This window comes from Mobula birostris, chromosome 24 (genome assembly GCF_030028105.1).
Source record: "Mobula birostris isolate sMobBir1 chromosome 24, sMobBir1.hap1, whole genome shotgun sequence".
NCBI classification, from domain to species: domain Eukaryota; kingdom Metazoa; phylum Chordata; class Chondrichthyes; order Myliobatiformes; family Myliobatidae; genus Mobula; species Mobula birostris.
This window is the reverse complement of record NC_092393.1, coordinates 53,036,859-53,054,779: the sequence shown is the minus strand read 5'-3', so window position 1 is coordinate 53,054,779 and position 17,921 is coordinate 53,036,859. Positions and strand designations below refer to the sequence as shown.

Below are 17,921 nucleotides of genomic sequence, written 5' to 3'. Positions count from 1 at the left end.
TACAATTTGGATGCTATCCGACTCCAGACCACCAATGGGGTAGAAACAGCCCAGCAAGTCACACATTCTGGGTACAATAGGTGATAGCCTTGCCAGTAACATCTATATCACCAGAGTGAATAAAAGTTGACTCCACCATCTCCTCTTGTTTGGAAGTAAACTGAAATTGCATGAGACGTGAATCATCTTGCAGAACAAACGTGAAGCCTAAATAATATATGCACATCATAAAATGCATTTGAATATGTTTGGGTAACAAAACTGAATAAGAGAACACTAGAAGCTCGCTTTTAGCTTTTGAGTGGGCAACATAATACATTTAATATTAAAAATCACCCTATCACTGAATTCACCCACTGCAACAGTACCTTTCCAGCCCATTATATGCTTAATTTTGTTTCTAAAACTATCATTGATCGTGTGGATAGTCGGTGGCTTTTTCCCAGGGCTGAAATGGCTGCCACAAAAGGGCACAGGTTTAAGGTGCTTGGAAGTAGGTACAGAGCAGATGTCAGGGGTAAGTTTTTTATGCAGAGAGTCGTGAGTGTGTGAAATGGGCTGCTGGCGGCGGTGGTGGAGGTAGAAGCGATAGGATCTTTTAAGAGACTCTTGGATGGTTACATTTTTTTTTAGGCATCCGTTAGTCTCATGAGACCATGGATTTGTGCCTTGAAGTTTCCAGGGCAGAGGCCTGGGCAAGGTCATCGAAGGGTCTCGGCCCGAAACGTCGACTGTACCTCTTCCTAGAGATGTTGCCTGGCCTGCTGTGTTCACCAGCAACTTTGATGTGTGTTAGTAGAATTACTGCATATTTTTCACAACATTTTAAAAAATAAAGAAGCCAGAAAAGCATTGTCTAAAGTTAAAGGAATTAAGGCCATATTTATATTGTAATACATATACATGGAGCAGGCAATTCCCTGTCCATTATAAAGTCACAGAGTCATAGAACACTGCAGCACTGAAACTGGCCTTTTTGCCCATCTAGTGTGTGCTGAACTATATATCCCATAGCCCTCCATATCCCAGTATCTATCCAAATTTCTCTTAAATGCTGAAATCGAATTCACACTCACCACTTCTGCTATCAGCTCGTTCCACACTTGCACCACCCTGAATGAAGTAGTTACCCTTGAACATTTCACTTCTCGCCTCAAATTGTAGTCTCACCCAACCTTACTGAAAAAAGCCTGCTTGCATTTAGCCTATCGATACCCCTCATAATTTTGTATACCCCTGTCAAATCTCCCCTCATTCTCCTATGCTCCAGGGAATGAAGTCCAAACCTATTCAATCTTCCCTTGTATCTCAGATACTTAAGTCCTGGCATCATCCTCATAAATTTCTCTGCATTCTGTCAATCTCATTGACATCTTTCCCAGTCCTTCGTATAACAATGTTTCTAAACAAGTCCCACAGCATCCAAAATGGGACTATGATTCAGGGCTGTGCATTTTCTCTAACAGTCTGCACTAGCTACTTCAAATCACTGATGGGCAGAACACAAATCAGTTCCACGTAAAGTTCAGGACTGACTCTGCCTCCTGGACTGTGACGGGATTGACATCAGGAGCAGTGCCCTAAGTGGGTGGCTGCCTGAGATTCAAACACTCCACTCTGCTCTGCTCTATGAATAGAAAATTGAAACCAAGGTAACGAGAACCTACCATTCATTAGGAGCCATTCTCCTGTCAAAGATACGAACTGAACCATCACCAAGGCCACCGACAATCAGGGAACGATTGGAATCACAGGAAAGACTGGTCACGCAACTATCTGCCCCAGTTGGAATATCCTATGAAACAAACAAAAACGGGTGATGCTGAAAGAAATTAGAAAATATTTCAATGTGTGCAGAGATTGCCACCTTCTTGGAAAACTCCACAGGCAAGGGATTACTTTTTAAGTGCAGTTTCTCTTATTCTGGAAGTAAATGTGGCGGTCAGCCTCGGGTAGTAGTAGCAGTAGTGTGATTACTTGAGTCAAGTATGACGTTCTCCCAACAGCTTTCTGGGATGTTAGGGTGCATTCTGATGCACAGGCTGCTACCCCTGGGGTTAGGGGAGAAGACTGGTTCCCTTCACAGCTGTCATGATGTGCCGTCATCCTTCTGCTGGCTCCACTGTTGCAGCCGATCCGCATCAAGTTCTACAAACCGCAAATCGGCTTTCTTTGTTTGGAGGTGATGATTGAGGAAGGATGCTGGAGTTAACAAGTCTGCAGAATACCTTCAGTGGGAATAAGCTCACTACATTAGTTCTGTTCGAGGAAAAAACATGGCAACTGAGAAATCAAAAGAACTCAGTCCGCAATATCCATGTTGCTGACATACAACCGGATTCAAGTTTAAATATCATTTAAGCCAAGAACAAGAAAGAGCATTAGCTTTGAATGGTGTGGGAAGGAAATACAAAGATGTGATTATTTTGAAATTTTAATTGCATTCAAGGAGCTTTACAGATAGGTAGAAGAGAGCAGGATCCTCATCATGCACGCTGGTGAAGGCAGCTGTTCACTTACTAACCAGCAGAACAGATCAGCACCGATGAACCATCATAGAATAACGTCTGGTTACAAGAGGTATTACATAAACTCTGCCTTTCATTCCACACTAAAAATGGATGCATTCCTTGAAAGACTGATTAATTATCTATATATTTAAAGATGCAGTACAGTAACAGGCTCTTCATGCCGAATGAGCCCACACCATCAAATTACACCCATGTGACCAATTAACTTACTAACCTGTTCATCTTCTGGAACGTGGAAAGAAACTCATGCAGTCATGGGAAGAACATACAAATTCTTTACCGACAGTGGCAGAATTGACCCAGGTCGCTGCACAATGTAATGCTATGCTGATCATAATGTAACGCTTCAAATTATGAATTTCCTAATCCTGAATCTCATTGACTTTGATGATGAACTGAAAATGATTCTATGCTAGGCAGTCAAATCAACTGTGTCAGAGTGTGAAATAACACACATTTTATTATAATTTTGAATTTTGGATAGAAAAATAAGATTTCAATTTCTTGCCAGTGAGAGTTCTGCTATCAGGACACCTACTCAACGCAAGTCCTGATGGAAAATGTCTGTAAGTGCTGGCATGAAGTTGGGATAAAACGGATTACTTGCCCAGGGGCTGAGTGGGCTGTGTAGGCTCAGTACTTCATAGTTTTGTGGGAAGTCCTATGTCACCACACAGGCATTTTGTCTGGTGTGGATACTTTCAACCAGGTGCTGGGCAGGGAGGCAGAGATACGGGAGGAAATATAGCTTAAATTCAAGAGATTTCCTGGACAGAGAGACAGTGAGTGGAAGAAGAGACAGAAAAAGAAGTCCTTAGGTTTGTGATGGCTTTAGATTTGCATTGGTTGAAGTCCAATTGGATGGTTATTAAATCACTAATACAGCCAGGCAGAGAACTAAGTACTCCAGTAATACCTTGTCAGAGTCACTTTTTGAACAAATATATTTTCTTGTTGTATTTATACCTGCAAAACTTTATTTTGGTTGAAACACGCATTAGGATATTTGCAAACTGTTTCAGCTTCCAGCCAAATACTGCCATAATAGACAGATATTTGAACAAGCTGAGGTGAGAAAAGCTTTGTATGATCCATTTGGAAAATTGGATTTTCCAAAATTTGGGAATTCTACCCGAAGCGAGCTACTAATGAATTGACAAGTAGCTCAACCCAAGTTTAACTCACTGGATTAACCTGGATATTGCATCAGTTATATATACATCTGCATTATCCATAGAAGAACCAACAAAATGGTATTATGTCAATTCTAGTAGGTGCATTATTATTCCTGCTGTGACTCTAGATAACCATAAAATGTAGCAGTGTCCTCAAATCAGTTATTATGGGGACATGAGGATATCCTAATGATGAAAAGATGGGCTGAGCCACTGTTATTTCTCAGATTCCTTCAAACGTCAGGCTCCTGGCCCAGCGTGGATAACTTCACTCATCTCAACACTGAACTGATTCCACAACCTAAGGACTCACTTTCATGCCCTGCTTAGCTATACATATTCAAAGCACATCAGAAGCCTAACTGAACATTTATTATTATCAAATCCTGGAAACCATCAGGAAAACTAGTCTACATATCTGCAACTACGATTCTACAAGGACTCTACAACTCACGTTCTCAATATATTTATTTATTTGCATGGTTTCTCTTCTTTCGCACATTGGCTGTCAGTCCTTGTGTGTGGTTTTTCTATGATCCTATTGTATTTCTTTGTTCTACCGTGACTGCCTGCAAAAGAATGCATCTCAGTGCAGTACAAGGTGAAATGAACATAGTACTTCGATAATAAATTTACTTTGACCTACAATTTAAAATGAAACTAAAGTGATAAAGCTCACTCCATATCAGCTATAATGCTAGTGAGATTTTTGCATAACTTGGACAATCTAATACAGGAACGAGAGACTTCCATCATCAATTGGTAAACTGGTTTCTTATTGTGACACGTACACAGATACAGTGAGAAACTTGTCTTGCACACTGTTCATGTAGATCAATTTATTACAACAGTGCACTGAGGTAGTACATGGTAAAACAGTAGCCTAGTGCAGAGGAAGTGCAGACAATAAGGTGCAAGGGTATGCACTGTAGTTTGTGAGGTAACGAGTCCATCTTATCGTTCTAGGGAAGCATTCAATAGCCTTTTAACAGCAGGACAAGAACTGCCCTTGAGCCTGAGCTTTCAATCCTTTGTATCTTCTGCCTGGCGGGAGGGGTGGGGGGGAGAGAGAGTATGTCCAGGTTGGGTGGGATTTTTGATTATGACAGTGAGAAGTGTACAGAGTCCACGGAGGGGAGATTGGTTTCCTCGATGGTTTCCAGGACTCGATAATAATAAACCTTCAGTTAGGCTTCTAGTGTGCTTTGAATACCCATAGCTAAACAGGGCATGAATTACAGAATTAAATCTCTCTTTAGCAGAAGAGGAACTGAAAAATTATTGCAGTTTTAAATCGATTTTCCTTTTCCTTGGCAAGGCATTCACCGGCACCAGCTCTAAGAATAAGAAAGGTGCAGACTGTAGACATGATCTATTGGCACGGAGTTATGAAATAAGACATTTATCATATACCATGAGGACATAATTGTTAGTTTCAATATGGTGTCCCTGTTCATGAGAGATCCCATTAGAGACAGCTTGGTCCTCCTGCAGTCAAGGTTTGATAAGGGTACCACTGACCTTTTCGAACACACCCTTAGATTGACATGCTTTCTCTGTGAGAGGAACTACTATGAACAAATGGACAGAATGGCCATGGGATCACCTCTAGTGCCAGCTATTGCTAATTTCTACATGGAGAACTTTGAGGAGAGGGCTCTGAGTTCATCACCCTTACACCCCAAATGCATCTTCAGATACGTCGATGACACCTATGTAGTGTGGCCTCATGGACTCCAGGCAGTCCAACAGTTCCATGACCATCTGAACAGTATACATCCAAACATTCAATTTATGATGGAGATGGAGAAGGATTGCCTCCCATTCCTGGACATTGTAATACAACGGAAACCGGACGGTAGCCTCAGGCATAGCGTCCATTAGAAACCCACTCACACGGACTTGTACCTCAACAATAACAGCCAGCATCATGCCTCCCAACATAGAGCAGTTCCAGATTAGTACCATCCACAAACCCATAAAGAAGTTCAAATCGCAGCTTATGTGGGTCAAAGATGACCTGAGGTGATCAGGTCAGCTGGTGTTTACAGGATTCACTATGAAAGCGGAGCAGCGTATATCGGCCAGATGGGACGCATGGTGGAAACCTCCATCAAGGATCACAGGAGGTGTATCCGCTTGGGTTAGCCGAAGAAATTGGCAGTAGCAGAACACTGCATTTGCAATGGCCACAGGATTGACTTTGACGGCACAAAACTACTATGCTGTGCCAATGGCTTTTAGGAGCTCCTGGTGAAGGAAGCCATTGAAATAAAACTCGAGGAAAAGAATTTTCACAATGACAAAGGTCTTGTTCTAAATAAGAATTGGAATTTGATTGTAAAGAAGGTGGGAGGGTGGAAACCTAATTGGTTAAGGACTAACCAATCAGGAGGGACGGACTACAGGGGGTATAAATACCACCGGCATACCCAGGCATCATCCCTGAAGAAGATGGCAGAACTTGTCATCAAAACGTCGGTTATATTCGATACCCGTACCTGGCTGGAAGCCTGAGAAGAGTTTATTTGCCATATATGCTGGGAAAGCACTATATTCTTTTTCAAAATGGGGTACTGCTTTGTTAAGAAACACAAGAGATTCTGCAGATGCTGTAAAACCAGAGGAACAAGCACAAAATGCGAGAAGAACTCATCAGGTCAGGCAGCATCAATGGACAGCAATCAAATATTTGGGTCAAGAGCCTTCATTAGGACTCTTCTGATGAGCCCTGATGAAGGATCTTGGCCCAATGGTCAACTGTTCATTCCTCTCTATAGATGCTGCCTGACCTGCTGAGATCCTCTAATACTTTATGTTTCTACCACTGCATTAATTATGCTTCTTCCATTAAGTGCATTATTAGTTCCGCTGAGATTCTAGGTAATGATACTCTGGAAAAAAGCAACAAACCTACGCCAACCATTATAGCGTTAAGAAGGAAAAACGACTCGCAAACAACTAAAATGTAGGTTGAGCCTCTGAGATCTTAGGCCTGCGGTTTAAAAAGGAACTCAGCTTCACCTGTGGTATCAAACTCTTAACAATTAACCAAAGGAAAATACTGCAGATACAGGAATTCTGAAATAAAACAGAAAACGTTAGAAACACACAGCAGGACAAATATTGTCCATGGAGAGAGAAACAGAATTAGTGTTTCAAGTTCTGATGGAAGGTCATGGACTTAAAATGTTAATTCTACCTTTAAGTTCACAGATCCTGCCTCACCTACTGAGCAGTTGCAGTATTTTCTGTTTTTATTTCTTTAATATTCGGCAGTGTAAACACTTGCTTTGATCTTCTAGATTCAATACTGTTTCATGCCAAGTGTATTTGTTTACTGTAGAATCCCTAGAAGACAGTCCAGCTGCATGTGAGTCTCAACCATGGGGTACGCAGAACTTACTCTGTACTCTATGTAGTTATGCATACATGTCTCTCCATCAGAAAAAGGGGTTTCTTTAACGGGTTTATAAACTGACAACATTAATCAGTAAACCAAGTCACTACTGACAGCAATTTCTTAAGTTCCTTTTTTGTTGGTGGTCTGAAGCAATTTTGCTGAGAAGGTCAACGTCCTGGATCCATGAGACATGTGTGGAGCTACTCATCAGAGTCCTGATGAAGGGTCTTGACCCAAAACGTCGACTCTTTATTCCTTTACGTAGATGCTGCTTGACCTGCTGAGCTACTCCAGCATTTTGTCTGTGTCACTCTGGGTTTCCAGCATCTGCAGAATCTCTTGTGTTTAAGTTCAGGTTAGGAATGCATCTCAACAATAGTAACCTAACAAGCTGTAGGTGGACACATAGGACAATAACATCCAATCAGTAATAGCTCTTCATGTAATATTGTTGCCCCTCCCAAGCCGTCAGGCTGGTCAACACGTCCACCCATGAATCCACCCCAGCACCATTACATCCGTACCAGCCACTCCTCTCCACAGCCCCTCAGCAGCCTTCATTCATTCCCCCACCATGCACTGCCCCTCTATGCATACACTCTACACCTCATAAACTGCCATATCACTATCCCGTGTGTTCAGATGCCCTGCTGCTACCTGGAAGAGTTCCTCTTGCCAAGAGCCTCTTTACCATTTCCTGTCAGCCACCTAATGTACAGATACTCCTGCACCTAGCGTCAGTTTATGTACAATCAGCCTATGTATATAAGCTAATCTTGTGTACTGTATACACAACCACACTCAAACAGTTACTCATACATTTTGTTTTACAGGATCGCCTTTGTCACCAGAAGTCATTAGGAGACCAGTTTCCTGCTCCCAATCCACCACCATTCCAGTACCTAAACAGAAAGCAAGCTCTTCACTGAGTGAACAGCATACACATGGTAAAGAAATTTAGACTAAACCACACTCAAACAGTTACTCATACGTTTTATCTCACAGGATTGCCTTTATATTTATATTCATTGTCTTTTTTAATGCTTATTGTGCTCTTTTGAATGTTGGATCGGATCTGGAGTAGAAATCATTTTGTTCTCTTTTACACTCGTGTACTGAAGAATGACAATAAACAACCTTGAATCTTGAATCCATCAAATTAAAATACTGTACATGATGGTTACACTAAGCATAGAGTTTACCTGCACTTTCATCTCTCGGTCTGTGTCCCAGATTCGAATAATGCGAACATCACCAGAAGTCATTAGCAGACCAGTTTCCTGCTCCCAATCCACCACCATTCCAGCACCTAAACAGAAAGCAAGCTCTTCACTGAGTGAACAGCATACACATGGTAAAGAAGTTTAGACTAAACCGCAAGATTTTACTTTCGCTGTCACCGTCACCACATCCTAAACAGCATCAAGAAACACACAAAACTGCAGGTGCTGGAAACCTGAAATAAAACAGAAATAGAAAATACTGGAAGATCTCAGCGGATCAGACAGCATCTGTGGAGAGTTGTTTGTCAATCTTTGTTTTTGCATAATTTTACATAAATTATACCAGATTTCTTTATTTGTAAATGCCTGAGAGGATGGTGGTTTTGTATGGATATGAGAAAGGGAATACCTCTGCTAGTGTGAGGACAGGTTTTCGGTGGAGGTAAACTGTTCAAGAAGACACCTGGTTAATAGGTTAATGTGGGCAGTTAGACAGGGAGAATAAAAGGGGCATATAAAAGCCACAAAACAGCAGATCAGATATTGTCAGTGAAACTAAACAAATAGCAATAATTTTGTGATTTCCACTAACATCAGTGGAAACCCACCACTAGAGACTCACTTTGCCCTATACATCCCTCCCTACCTTCTCATCAATTTAAAACTAACTTGTCTTTTTCCTTTCCACAGGATGGCGCGGTAGTGTATTGCTTCACAGAGCCAGAGATCATTGATCAGGGTTCGATTCCCACTTCTGTCTGGAAGGACATGTTCTCCCCGTGACCGTGTGGATTTCCTATGAGTACTCTGGTTTCCTCCCACATTCTGAAGACATATGGTTAGTGTTAATGAGTTGTGGGCAGGCTACGTTGGCACTGAAAGTGTGGCGACATTTATGGGCATATCGCTAATCTAATCTAACCCATAGTTCTAAAGATGGCTTATTAGGTGAACATTCATTCTGCTTCCCCGACCACAGATGCTGCCCTAAGCTGTTAAACCAGTATTTGATTACTTAAATGCATTTGTTGGTAACTTTTGACAAAATTACTGAACCTTGCAGGATTTTTAAGAATCTTTTGCAGAAATGTTCAACTATTTAACTTAATCTCTACTTAAAAGAAAAATAATCTATACTAACATAGCAAAAGTGACTCTCACTTTACAATATAAATCATGAATTTTGCATGACATTTAATGTATTACATCTGTAATGATGATCACAACTTGATATGTTAAGTGAGTCAGGACATACTTGCAGACAAAGAAAGTTACAGAAATATGTATTCTACTACTTAAGCTGTTCTTTTTAATCAAAATGGTTGAGCACATAGAACAGTAAAACACAGTAGAGGTCCTTTGGCCCACTTTGTACTGCTGACCCTTTAACCTACTCCAAGATCAATCTAACCCTTCCCTCCCACTTAGCCCTCCATTTCTCTTTCATTCATGTGCTTATCTAAGAGATTTTTAAATGTCCCTAATGTATCTGGCAGCAGTTTGCATTTCTTTTAACCAGAGGTGATTCAAACATGACAGAAGGATGATATTTCTGTCCTGTTTTTTTCCATTACATTAATTCAACTTGTAATATTTTTGAAGCCCATTGGTACAGAATGAAAGGCATCATTATGTGATGACGTAAAGCTGGTTGGGAAAGTGTGCTGTGAGGAGGACTGCACAAACTTAGACAGGTTCTCTGGTTGTACAAGATGATGATGAGGGCACACTGTTCAGTTTTGGTCACCCTGCTATTGGAAAAGAAGCATTATTAAGCTAAAAGGGGTGCAGAAGAGATTCACAAGGACTCCAGGAATCACAGAGTCATAGAAACAGGCCCTTTGGCCCATCTAGTTGATGCCAAACTATTATTCTACCAAGTCCCATCAACCTAGACCTGGACCATAGCTCTCTGTATCTCTCTCAACTATGTACTTACCAAACTTCTCTTAAATGTTGAAATTGAACCATGAAGTGAGATCAATGAAGACTGGTATATGCTTACTGGAGTTTAGAGGAATGATAGGTAATCTCATGGATATGCAAGGGTGAGAGTTTTCATCAGGGTAAGTGCTAGGAAGCCTGTATGCTGGAGTCCAGACACAGTGAGCCTTGACTTGGGATATGGGAAGAACCATCTAGCACTGAGAAGGTGGCAAATGTCTTGCTCAGAGTGTTATAAATGTTTGGAATTTTCTGCTATCATGATGATCCTCAGTCTTTGAGGGTGGGTGGAAGGGAGAGGTGAGGGAGGGGAAGGGAGAGGGGGAAGTGGGAAGGGAGAGGCGGGTGGGAGAGGGGGATAAGGAAGAAGGGGAGAAAGGGAGGGAAAGTTGGGTGGGGAAGGTAGAGAGGGAAAGAAGACAGAGAGCGAGAAAGCAAATTTTCCCTAATTTTCTGAAGATATGTGTTTGATTGAAATCTGGAAGCACAATTAATAATGGCAGAGAACTGCAGCCCTACCCCATTATTGTAGTGCAGAACACAACATAAATATATTAATGTCCTGCACCCCAGAGCATTCAGTATTTAATACTAATACAAGCTAAAAAGAAATGTAAAGAAATGCACTGTTTAAAATTCCTTTGGGCATCCTACTCACGATGCATGCAGAATGTGGGTGGGTAATGTGCTGAAGACTGGGGATTCCCTGTAGTACTCCTGCTGATGAGTATGAGCACTGTGTTGTAACTGATTAATTCGTACAGCACCACAAACCACCCACACAAAATAAAAGGTTTTAAGAGCCAGAGCAGAGCTCCTACACTATTCATGATGCACTGCCTTAGCAGATTTATCTACCTAGCCATTGAACTATTTACTACTTCAGATTTGGACACTCAGAGTTAAGGCTACTACACTTAAATATGGCTGTTTAAGGAAGAGAATGCCATTTGTTGGTAGTTATTCTAGTAATGTATAGAACACAACTACACAGCAGCAGTGTGTAAAAATTAATTTAAGTAACTCAACAGGCACATCTATACTTGAGAGAGGATTTATCTCACCTGCAACATTTCGCAGCAACTTGCTTGCTTGGAAACAACATAATTAGATGAATGTTTCATGCCACCTCCAACAAGTATGTCATCAATACATTTTTTTTCATATTTAAGTAATAAACAAAACCAAAGAACTAAACCATCTCCACAGTTTCTCTTCCTGGAGCGCTGGCTTTAAGGATTTGTGGCCTCGGTCTCTAGGTTCCCAACTGACAAATTACATTCTGATTCTAAAGCATTCATGTCCTTTCCCTTCACATTGTCAATTTGACATTTTCCAATTCTGACCAAGAGTCCACACCCAGCAAGGTGATCTTCTAGGACCTGCTTTATTTGCGAATATATTTGCAGCCATTTCAAGATTCAAGATTGTTTAAAGTCATTTTGTGCACACAAATATAAAGAGAATGAAATAAATGTTACTCCAGATCAATCACAGAATCAAAGCACAAAAGATAAAGTAAGCAATAATAATAATAATAATACAAAACACACAATAAATATAAATACATATATAGCTTATATACATAAATTGATTGTATGTCCATACAGTGATGCTAGACTATACATAAGGTGACTGATGGGAAATAATAAAGTAGTGGAGGAGTTAGTGGGTGGAGGCGTTAATTAGCCCTACTGCTTGGGGAGAGTAACTGTTTTTGAGTCTGGTGGTCCTGGTGTAGATGCTCGGTTGCCTCCTCCCTAATGGGAGTGGGACAAACGGTCCATCAGCAGGGTGGGTGAGATCCTTCATGATGTTGCTGGTCCTTTTACGGCCCCCTTCTGTGTACATGCCCTTGATTGTGGTTAGGCTAATGCCAGTGATGCATTGGGCAGTTTTGACTACCCATTGTAGAGTCTTCCTGTCCGGTCTAGTGCAGTTTCTGTACAATGCAGAAATGCAGCTTGTTAGGATGCCCTGAATTGTGCATCTGTAGAATGATGTGAGCATAGATACTCAAAGTCCAGCTCTCTTCAGCAGAGGAATTGGTGAGGTTTCTTGTCTGCGTAGGACGTGTTCTGGGACCATGAAAGGTTGTGTGTGATGTGCACTCTCAGGAGTTTGAAACTGCTTACAGTTTCCATTGTTGTATTCTCGACGTAAAGAGGGGTGTGAATGGTGGGAGTTCTCCTGAAGTTGATAACCATCTCCTTTGTCCTCAAGCTCTTCCACCACCTCTCTGTAGGCTGTCTCATCACTGTTGGTGATGAGCCCCACCACTGCTGTATTAATAATGCTAGTTTGCGTGCTTTTTGGAACAATTTCTTTACTGAATGGAATAAATCCATTTCATGAACTAGTAAGTATGAGTACACTGAGAAGATCTTGATTTATTTTGTTTATTTAATTTAGGGATACAGCATGGTAACAGGCCCTACCAGCCCAACAAGCCCGTGCTGTCCAACTGCACCCATGTGACTAATGAACCTACCAATCTGTACTTTGAAATGGGGGAGGAAACTGGAGTAGCTGGAGGAAACCCACATGGGGAACGCACAAACTTCTTGCAGACAGTGGTGGGAATTGATCCCAGGTCGCTGGTGCTATATTAGCATTACACGAACTGCTACACTACCATGGTGCCAAATGTTAAACTGAATGAGTTCAGTAGTGAGAGCTGAGGGATGGCCCACGTCCAACATGTTCAATTTATTGTTGCTGTACAGTAAAAAGTGTTCACTTAGTCCACACATCTTACTTTCTTGCAATAATATTAATTTCTTCTATCAAAGAATAGTGAATTTGTGCAATTCATTGCCAGAGGCAGCTGTAGAGGCCAGGTCATTCAGTATATGTAAAGAGGAGTTTGACAGGTTCTTGATTAGTCAAGGTGTCAAAGGTTATGCAGAGAAGGCAGGAGAATGGGATAATAAGTCAGCCATGATGGCGTGCCGCAGTAGACTTAATGGGCTGAATGGCCTAATTCTACTCCCATGTCTTATGGTCTTAAACTGCACTGTATTTAAAAATGCGGCATATACTATTAAGGAATTAATGTTTTCTTTGGGCTGTCACGATATTCATTATTGAATGAGTAAAACTGGCAAAATGCTTTATTATTATCACATGTATCGAAGCACAGCGAAAAAAAACTTTTGTTTGTACGTCATCCACACCGACCATTTCATTACAATGATGCATTGAGGTAGTACAAGGGGAGGGAAAACAATAACAGTATTCAAACTATAGTGTTACCGTTACAGAGAAAGTGCGGTGCCAGCAGACAACAAGGGAGCATAAACAAGGTAGATTTTGAGATTAAGGGCCTGTGTTTTTACTAGGGGATTGGTCAATAATCTTGCAACAGGAGGACACAAGCTGTCCTCGAGTCTGGTGGTACGTGCTTTCTGGCTTTTGTATGTTCTCAATGATGAAAGGGGAGAGAAGAGAGGGTAGGTGGCGTCTCTGATTATGTTGGTTGCTTTATCGAGGCAGTAGGTATAGACGAGAGTGCAGAAAAGATGACACTCTAACTGCAACACTCACACAAATGTATATTTAGTGGCCACTTGATTTGATACATCTGTATACCTGCTCATTAGTGTAAATATCAAATCTATTCCAGGAAGCATTGTCTGCACCCTCACTGGAGTTCATTCCTGGTGTGTAAACCTTCATACAATCAACAAATCTTGAAAATGACGATTTTAGATTCTTGTTGACAATTAAGCTTTCCTGTTGTCAAAATAACTCAATTTATAAAAGCATGCAGACATGGTCAAGAGGTTCGGTGGTTGTTCAGAATGGGAAAGGAATGTGATCTAAGTGACTTTGACCGTGGAATGATTGTGGGCACCAGATGGGGTGGTTTGAGCATCTCAAAAGCTGCTGATCTCCTGGGATTTTCATGGACAATTGTCTCTAGAGTTTACAGAGAGTGGTGTGAAAAAGCGAAAGATATCCACTGAGCAGCAGTTCTGTTGTTGAAAATGCCTTGTTAGAGAGAGAGGTCAGAGGAGGATGGCCAGACTGGTTCAAACTGACAGGAAGGTGACAGTAACTCAAATAACCTACCACATGTTACAACAACGATGTGCAGGAGAGCACCTCTGAATGCACAACACATTGAACCTTGAAGTGGATGGGCCAAAACAGCAGAAGACCACAGAGGATTCCACCCCTGTACCTAATAAAATGGCCACTAAGCGTATATGCTTTGTTTTTCATAGCACTGTTGCACTTTGCACCTTATCAAAGACACTTAACCCAGACAAGCTACAAATTATTCTCTGCTAGTTTGTGTTCACTGTCACCTTGGGGATTACAATACACAGGCAGATCACAGCTTGGTTAGCTCACGTTGTGTGACCCTCCATTAAAACAGTACGTCATGTCAAAAATTCTCAACAAGTTGTCATTTAAGTCACAAAGTGAAAAACGACGAGATATCAACAGTGTGGATAATTGTGGATAATGAGATCCTATTCTTAAATTACTTGAGTTATTTTGTTTCTAATCACAGACAGCTAACCTTGGGTTTGAATCTTTTCAACTGTGGCAAAGGCGAGAGATTTTCACCACCATCATTCTCTGCCAGCAGTCAGAGTCACACTGTACAGAAACAGGCGGTTCAGCCCAACCTGCCCCTGTTGATCAAAATGTACCAGGTTACCACTATCTGGTTTTGACAATGCAAGTGTTCACCTGGATACTTAACTGTGCGCAAGTCTCTGTCCCTACCACCCTCTTAGCAGTGCTTTCCCAACTCTGGGCAGAAAAATCTTCGTTATATCCCCTCTAAACCTCTTTCTTGCTCCTTAACTGGACACAGAAGGTCTATAATAAGAAAATGATTATTAATGTCAACCCTCTTTAATGCATTTCATAGTTTTGTGGACCTCCATCACATTACTCCTCAGCTACCTCTACTTCAAGGAAAACAAACCCGGACTTCCTTGGTCTCCTCGTATCTGAGATTCTCCACCCCAGGAAGCATCCTCTGCACCCTCACTGGAGTTTACTTCTGGTGTACACCTCCATACAATCAACAAATCTTGAAAATGACGATTTTAGATTCTCGTTGACAAATAAGCTTTCCTACTGGCAAATAAAAATTGTCAACTATATCAAAAACATATTATTTTATTTTATTTCAAGATACAGCACAGTAACAGGCTCTTTCTAGCCCAATGAGCCACACTGTCTATTTACACCCAATTAACACACTAACCCGATTTTGGAATGTGGGAGGAAACTGAAGCATCCGGAGGAAATCTCTGCCGTCACGGGCAGAACATACAAACTCCTTATAGACAGTGGGGGAACTGAACACGGGTTGTTGATACTGTAAAAGCCTTACACTAACCATTATGCTACTGTGCTGCCATTCCTAGACAATTCATTGGAATGATAGCAAACAGAATGTGATAACAGACCATATCGGACATTTTAGGAAAGGCTTGGCTAAGGAGGTACAGTAAGTTTTGAGGAGCATTTCAGAGAGAGAGAGAGAGATAAAGGCTTTGGAACATAAGTCATCATCATTATGTGCCATGTTGTATGACTTAGCGATCATGGTAATTTGACCTGATTGGTCTTGGCACAATTTTCTATAGAAGTGGTTTGCCACTGCCTTCTTCTGGGCAGTCTCTTTACAAAATAGGTCACCCCAGCCATTATCAATGCTCTTCAGAGACTGTCTGCCTGGCAACAGTGGTTGCATAACCAGGACTTGTGACATGCACCAGCTGCTCATATGACCATCCACCACCTGCTCCTATAGCTTCATGTGACCCTGATCGAGGGGGCTAAGCAGGTGGTACACCTTGCCCAAGGGTGACCTGCAGGTTAGCGGAGTGACCTTACACCTCCTTTGGTAGAGACGTTTCTCTACCCCGCCACCGGCGGAAAATAAGCAAGACTCTTAAAGGTATATTGATGCATCTTCTAACTCTTCCTTGTTCTCATGAAACTTTATAAATCTGAAACATTAATTCCTTTTCTCTTCACAGATGTTTCCTGCCCTGCTGATTATTTCCAGCATTGTTTTTTTGGTTGCACTCTATATGATCGCATTTTGATTAGGTTATACCTGCAGTGAAAACACATTAGACTGTCAAAATATTTAAAACATTGAGCCTTACATACATTTGTTTCATGAGATGAAAGTCAATGATATGTTCAGACAAGCCAATTGATGATGGGGTGGGGGGGGAGCAACCAGAAGAAGCAACCGTCAGAACACCCAATGGGGTTGTTGCAAATTTGTTACAATAGGCACTGAAGCTATTTAAAAAGAATGAGTTAATGGATTTTTAATTATGTGTAATTAATCTAGATTTCAAAAGATCCAAACATGATTACTAAAGTTTATAAGCAGAAAGTGGAAGATTGCCAAGTACTCCTAAGATTAACAGGCTGGCAGGAGCAACAACACACTGCAGTGAACCACCTTTAATTTCAGCACAACATCTTCTTTCATGAAAGCACCTAGATAATGGTTAGAGGCTGCAAACTTAACGTGTGCACTATGGTTAGAAGTATTGCTGAGAAACACTGCTTAGGGAATAAATTTTTGTTTGAAGAAATACGCCATCGTAGAAATTCCTAAACAACATCTACTCCTAGATGTGGAGAGCATTCTGACTGGTTGCCTCACATGCTAGTATGGATGCTCCAAAGTTCAAAGTAAATTCATCATTAAAGTATGGATATGTAACCAAATACTACCCTGAGATTCATTTTCTTGCAGGCATTCACAGTTGAGCAAAAAAGTACAATAGAATCAATGAAAAACTGCACACAAAGTCCGACAAGCAACCAATATGCAAAAGAAAACAATGCACAAGATTGAAAGAGGCTGTGGAGGGCTGTAGCTTAATTATAGGCACAGATCTCTCCACCATCGAGAACATCTTCAAGAGGTGTTGCCTCAGGAAGGTAGTATTCATCACAAAAGGTCCTCATCATCTAGGCCACTCCCTCTTTTTGTTTCTGCCATCAGGGAGGAGGTACAGGAGCACCAAGACCCACACACACACACAATTTAGGAACAGCTTCCTCCTCTCTGCTGTCAGATATCTGAATGGTCCGCGAACATTATCGCTTTTGTTTTGCACTATTTGAACGTTTATAATTCAGTTACACTGCTGCAAAACAACACATTGCAGGTCATACGAGCCAGTGATAATAAATCTGAATCTGATGGGTAAAAAGCACAATGAATTTGTGCAGTTGTTCGCTTAATGCTTCCTGGCTGGGAAAAGGCTCATCACGAATCGACATGGAGACAATTCCATAAGGTTTTCAAATAAATTACCCCAATGTAGAAAGTTCAAAGTAAATTTATTATCAAAGTACATAAATGCCACCATGTACAAACCTGAGATTGCGAGTGTACTCAATAAATCTACAACAAAGTCAATGAAAGATCGCACCAACTGGGTGTTCAAACAGTGTGCAAAACACAACAAACTGTGCAAATACAAAAAGGAAGAAATAATAATAAATAAATTCATAAGCAATAAACATTGAAGACATGCGATGAAGAGTCCTTGAAAGTGAGACCATAGGTTCTGGGAAGATTTCTGTGATGGGGAAGTGACGTTGAGTGATGTTACCTCCTTTGGTTTAAGAGCTGATGATT

General features: G+C 41.1%; 1 protein-coding gene across 3 annotated transcripts in view; it reads right to left on the bottom strand.

Moving 5' to 3' along the window:
* Positions 1-17,921, bottom strand: part of rptor (regulatory associated protein of MTOR, complex 1) — a 491,598-nt gene that overhangs the window by 24,806 nt on the left and 448,871 nt on the right. For 2 of the 3 annotated variants that reach the window (XM_072241994.1, XM_072241995.1), the window contains exons 29-30: positions 8,312-8,418; positions 1,668-1,795 (exon numbers count right to left, since the gene is read on the bottom strand). In XM_072241994.1, coding sequence (XP_072098095.1) covers positions 1,668-1,795; positions 8,312-8,418 — 235 coding nt within the window. Of the gene's footprint in view, positions 1-1,667; positions 1,796-8,311; positions 8,419-17,921 lie in introns of those variants that run through there. The other variant, XM_072241996.1, reaches the window with a different exon arrangement.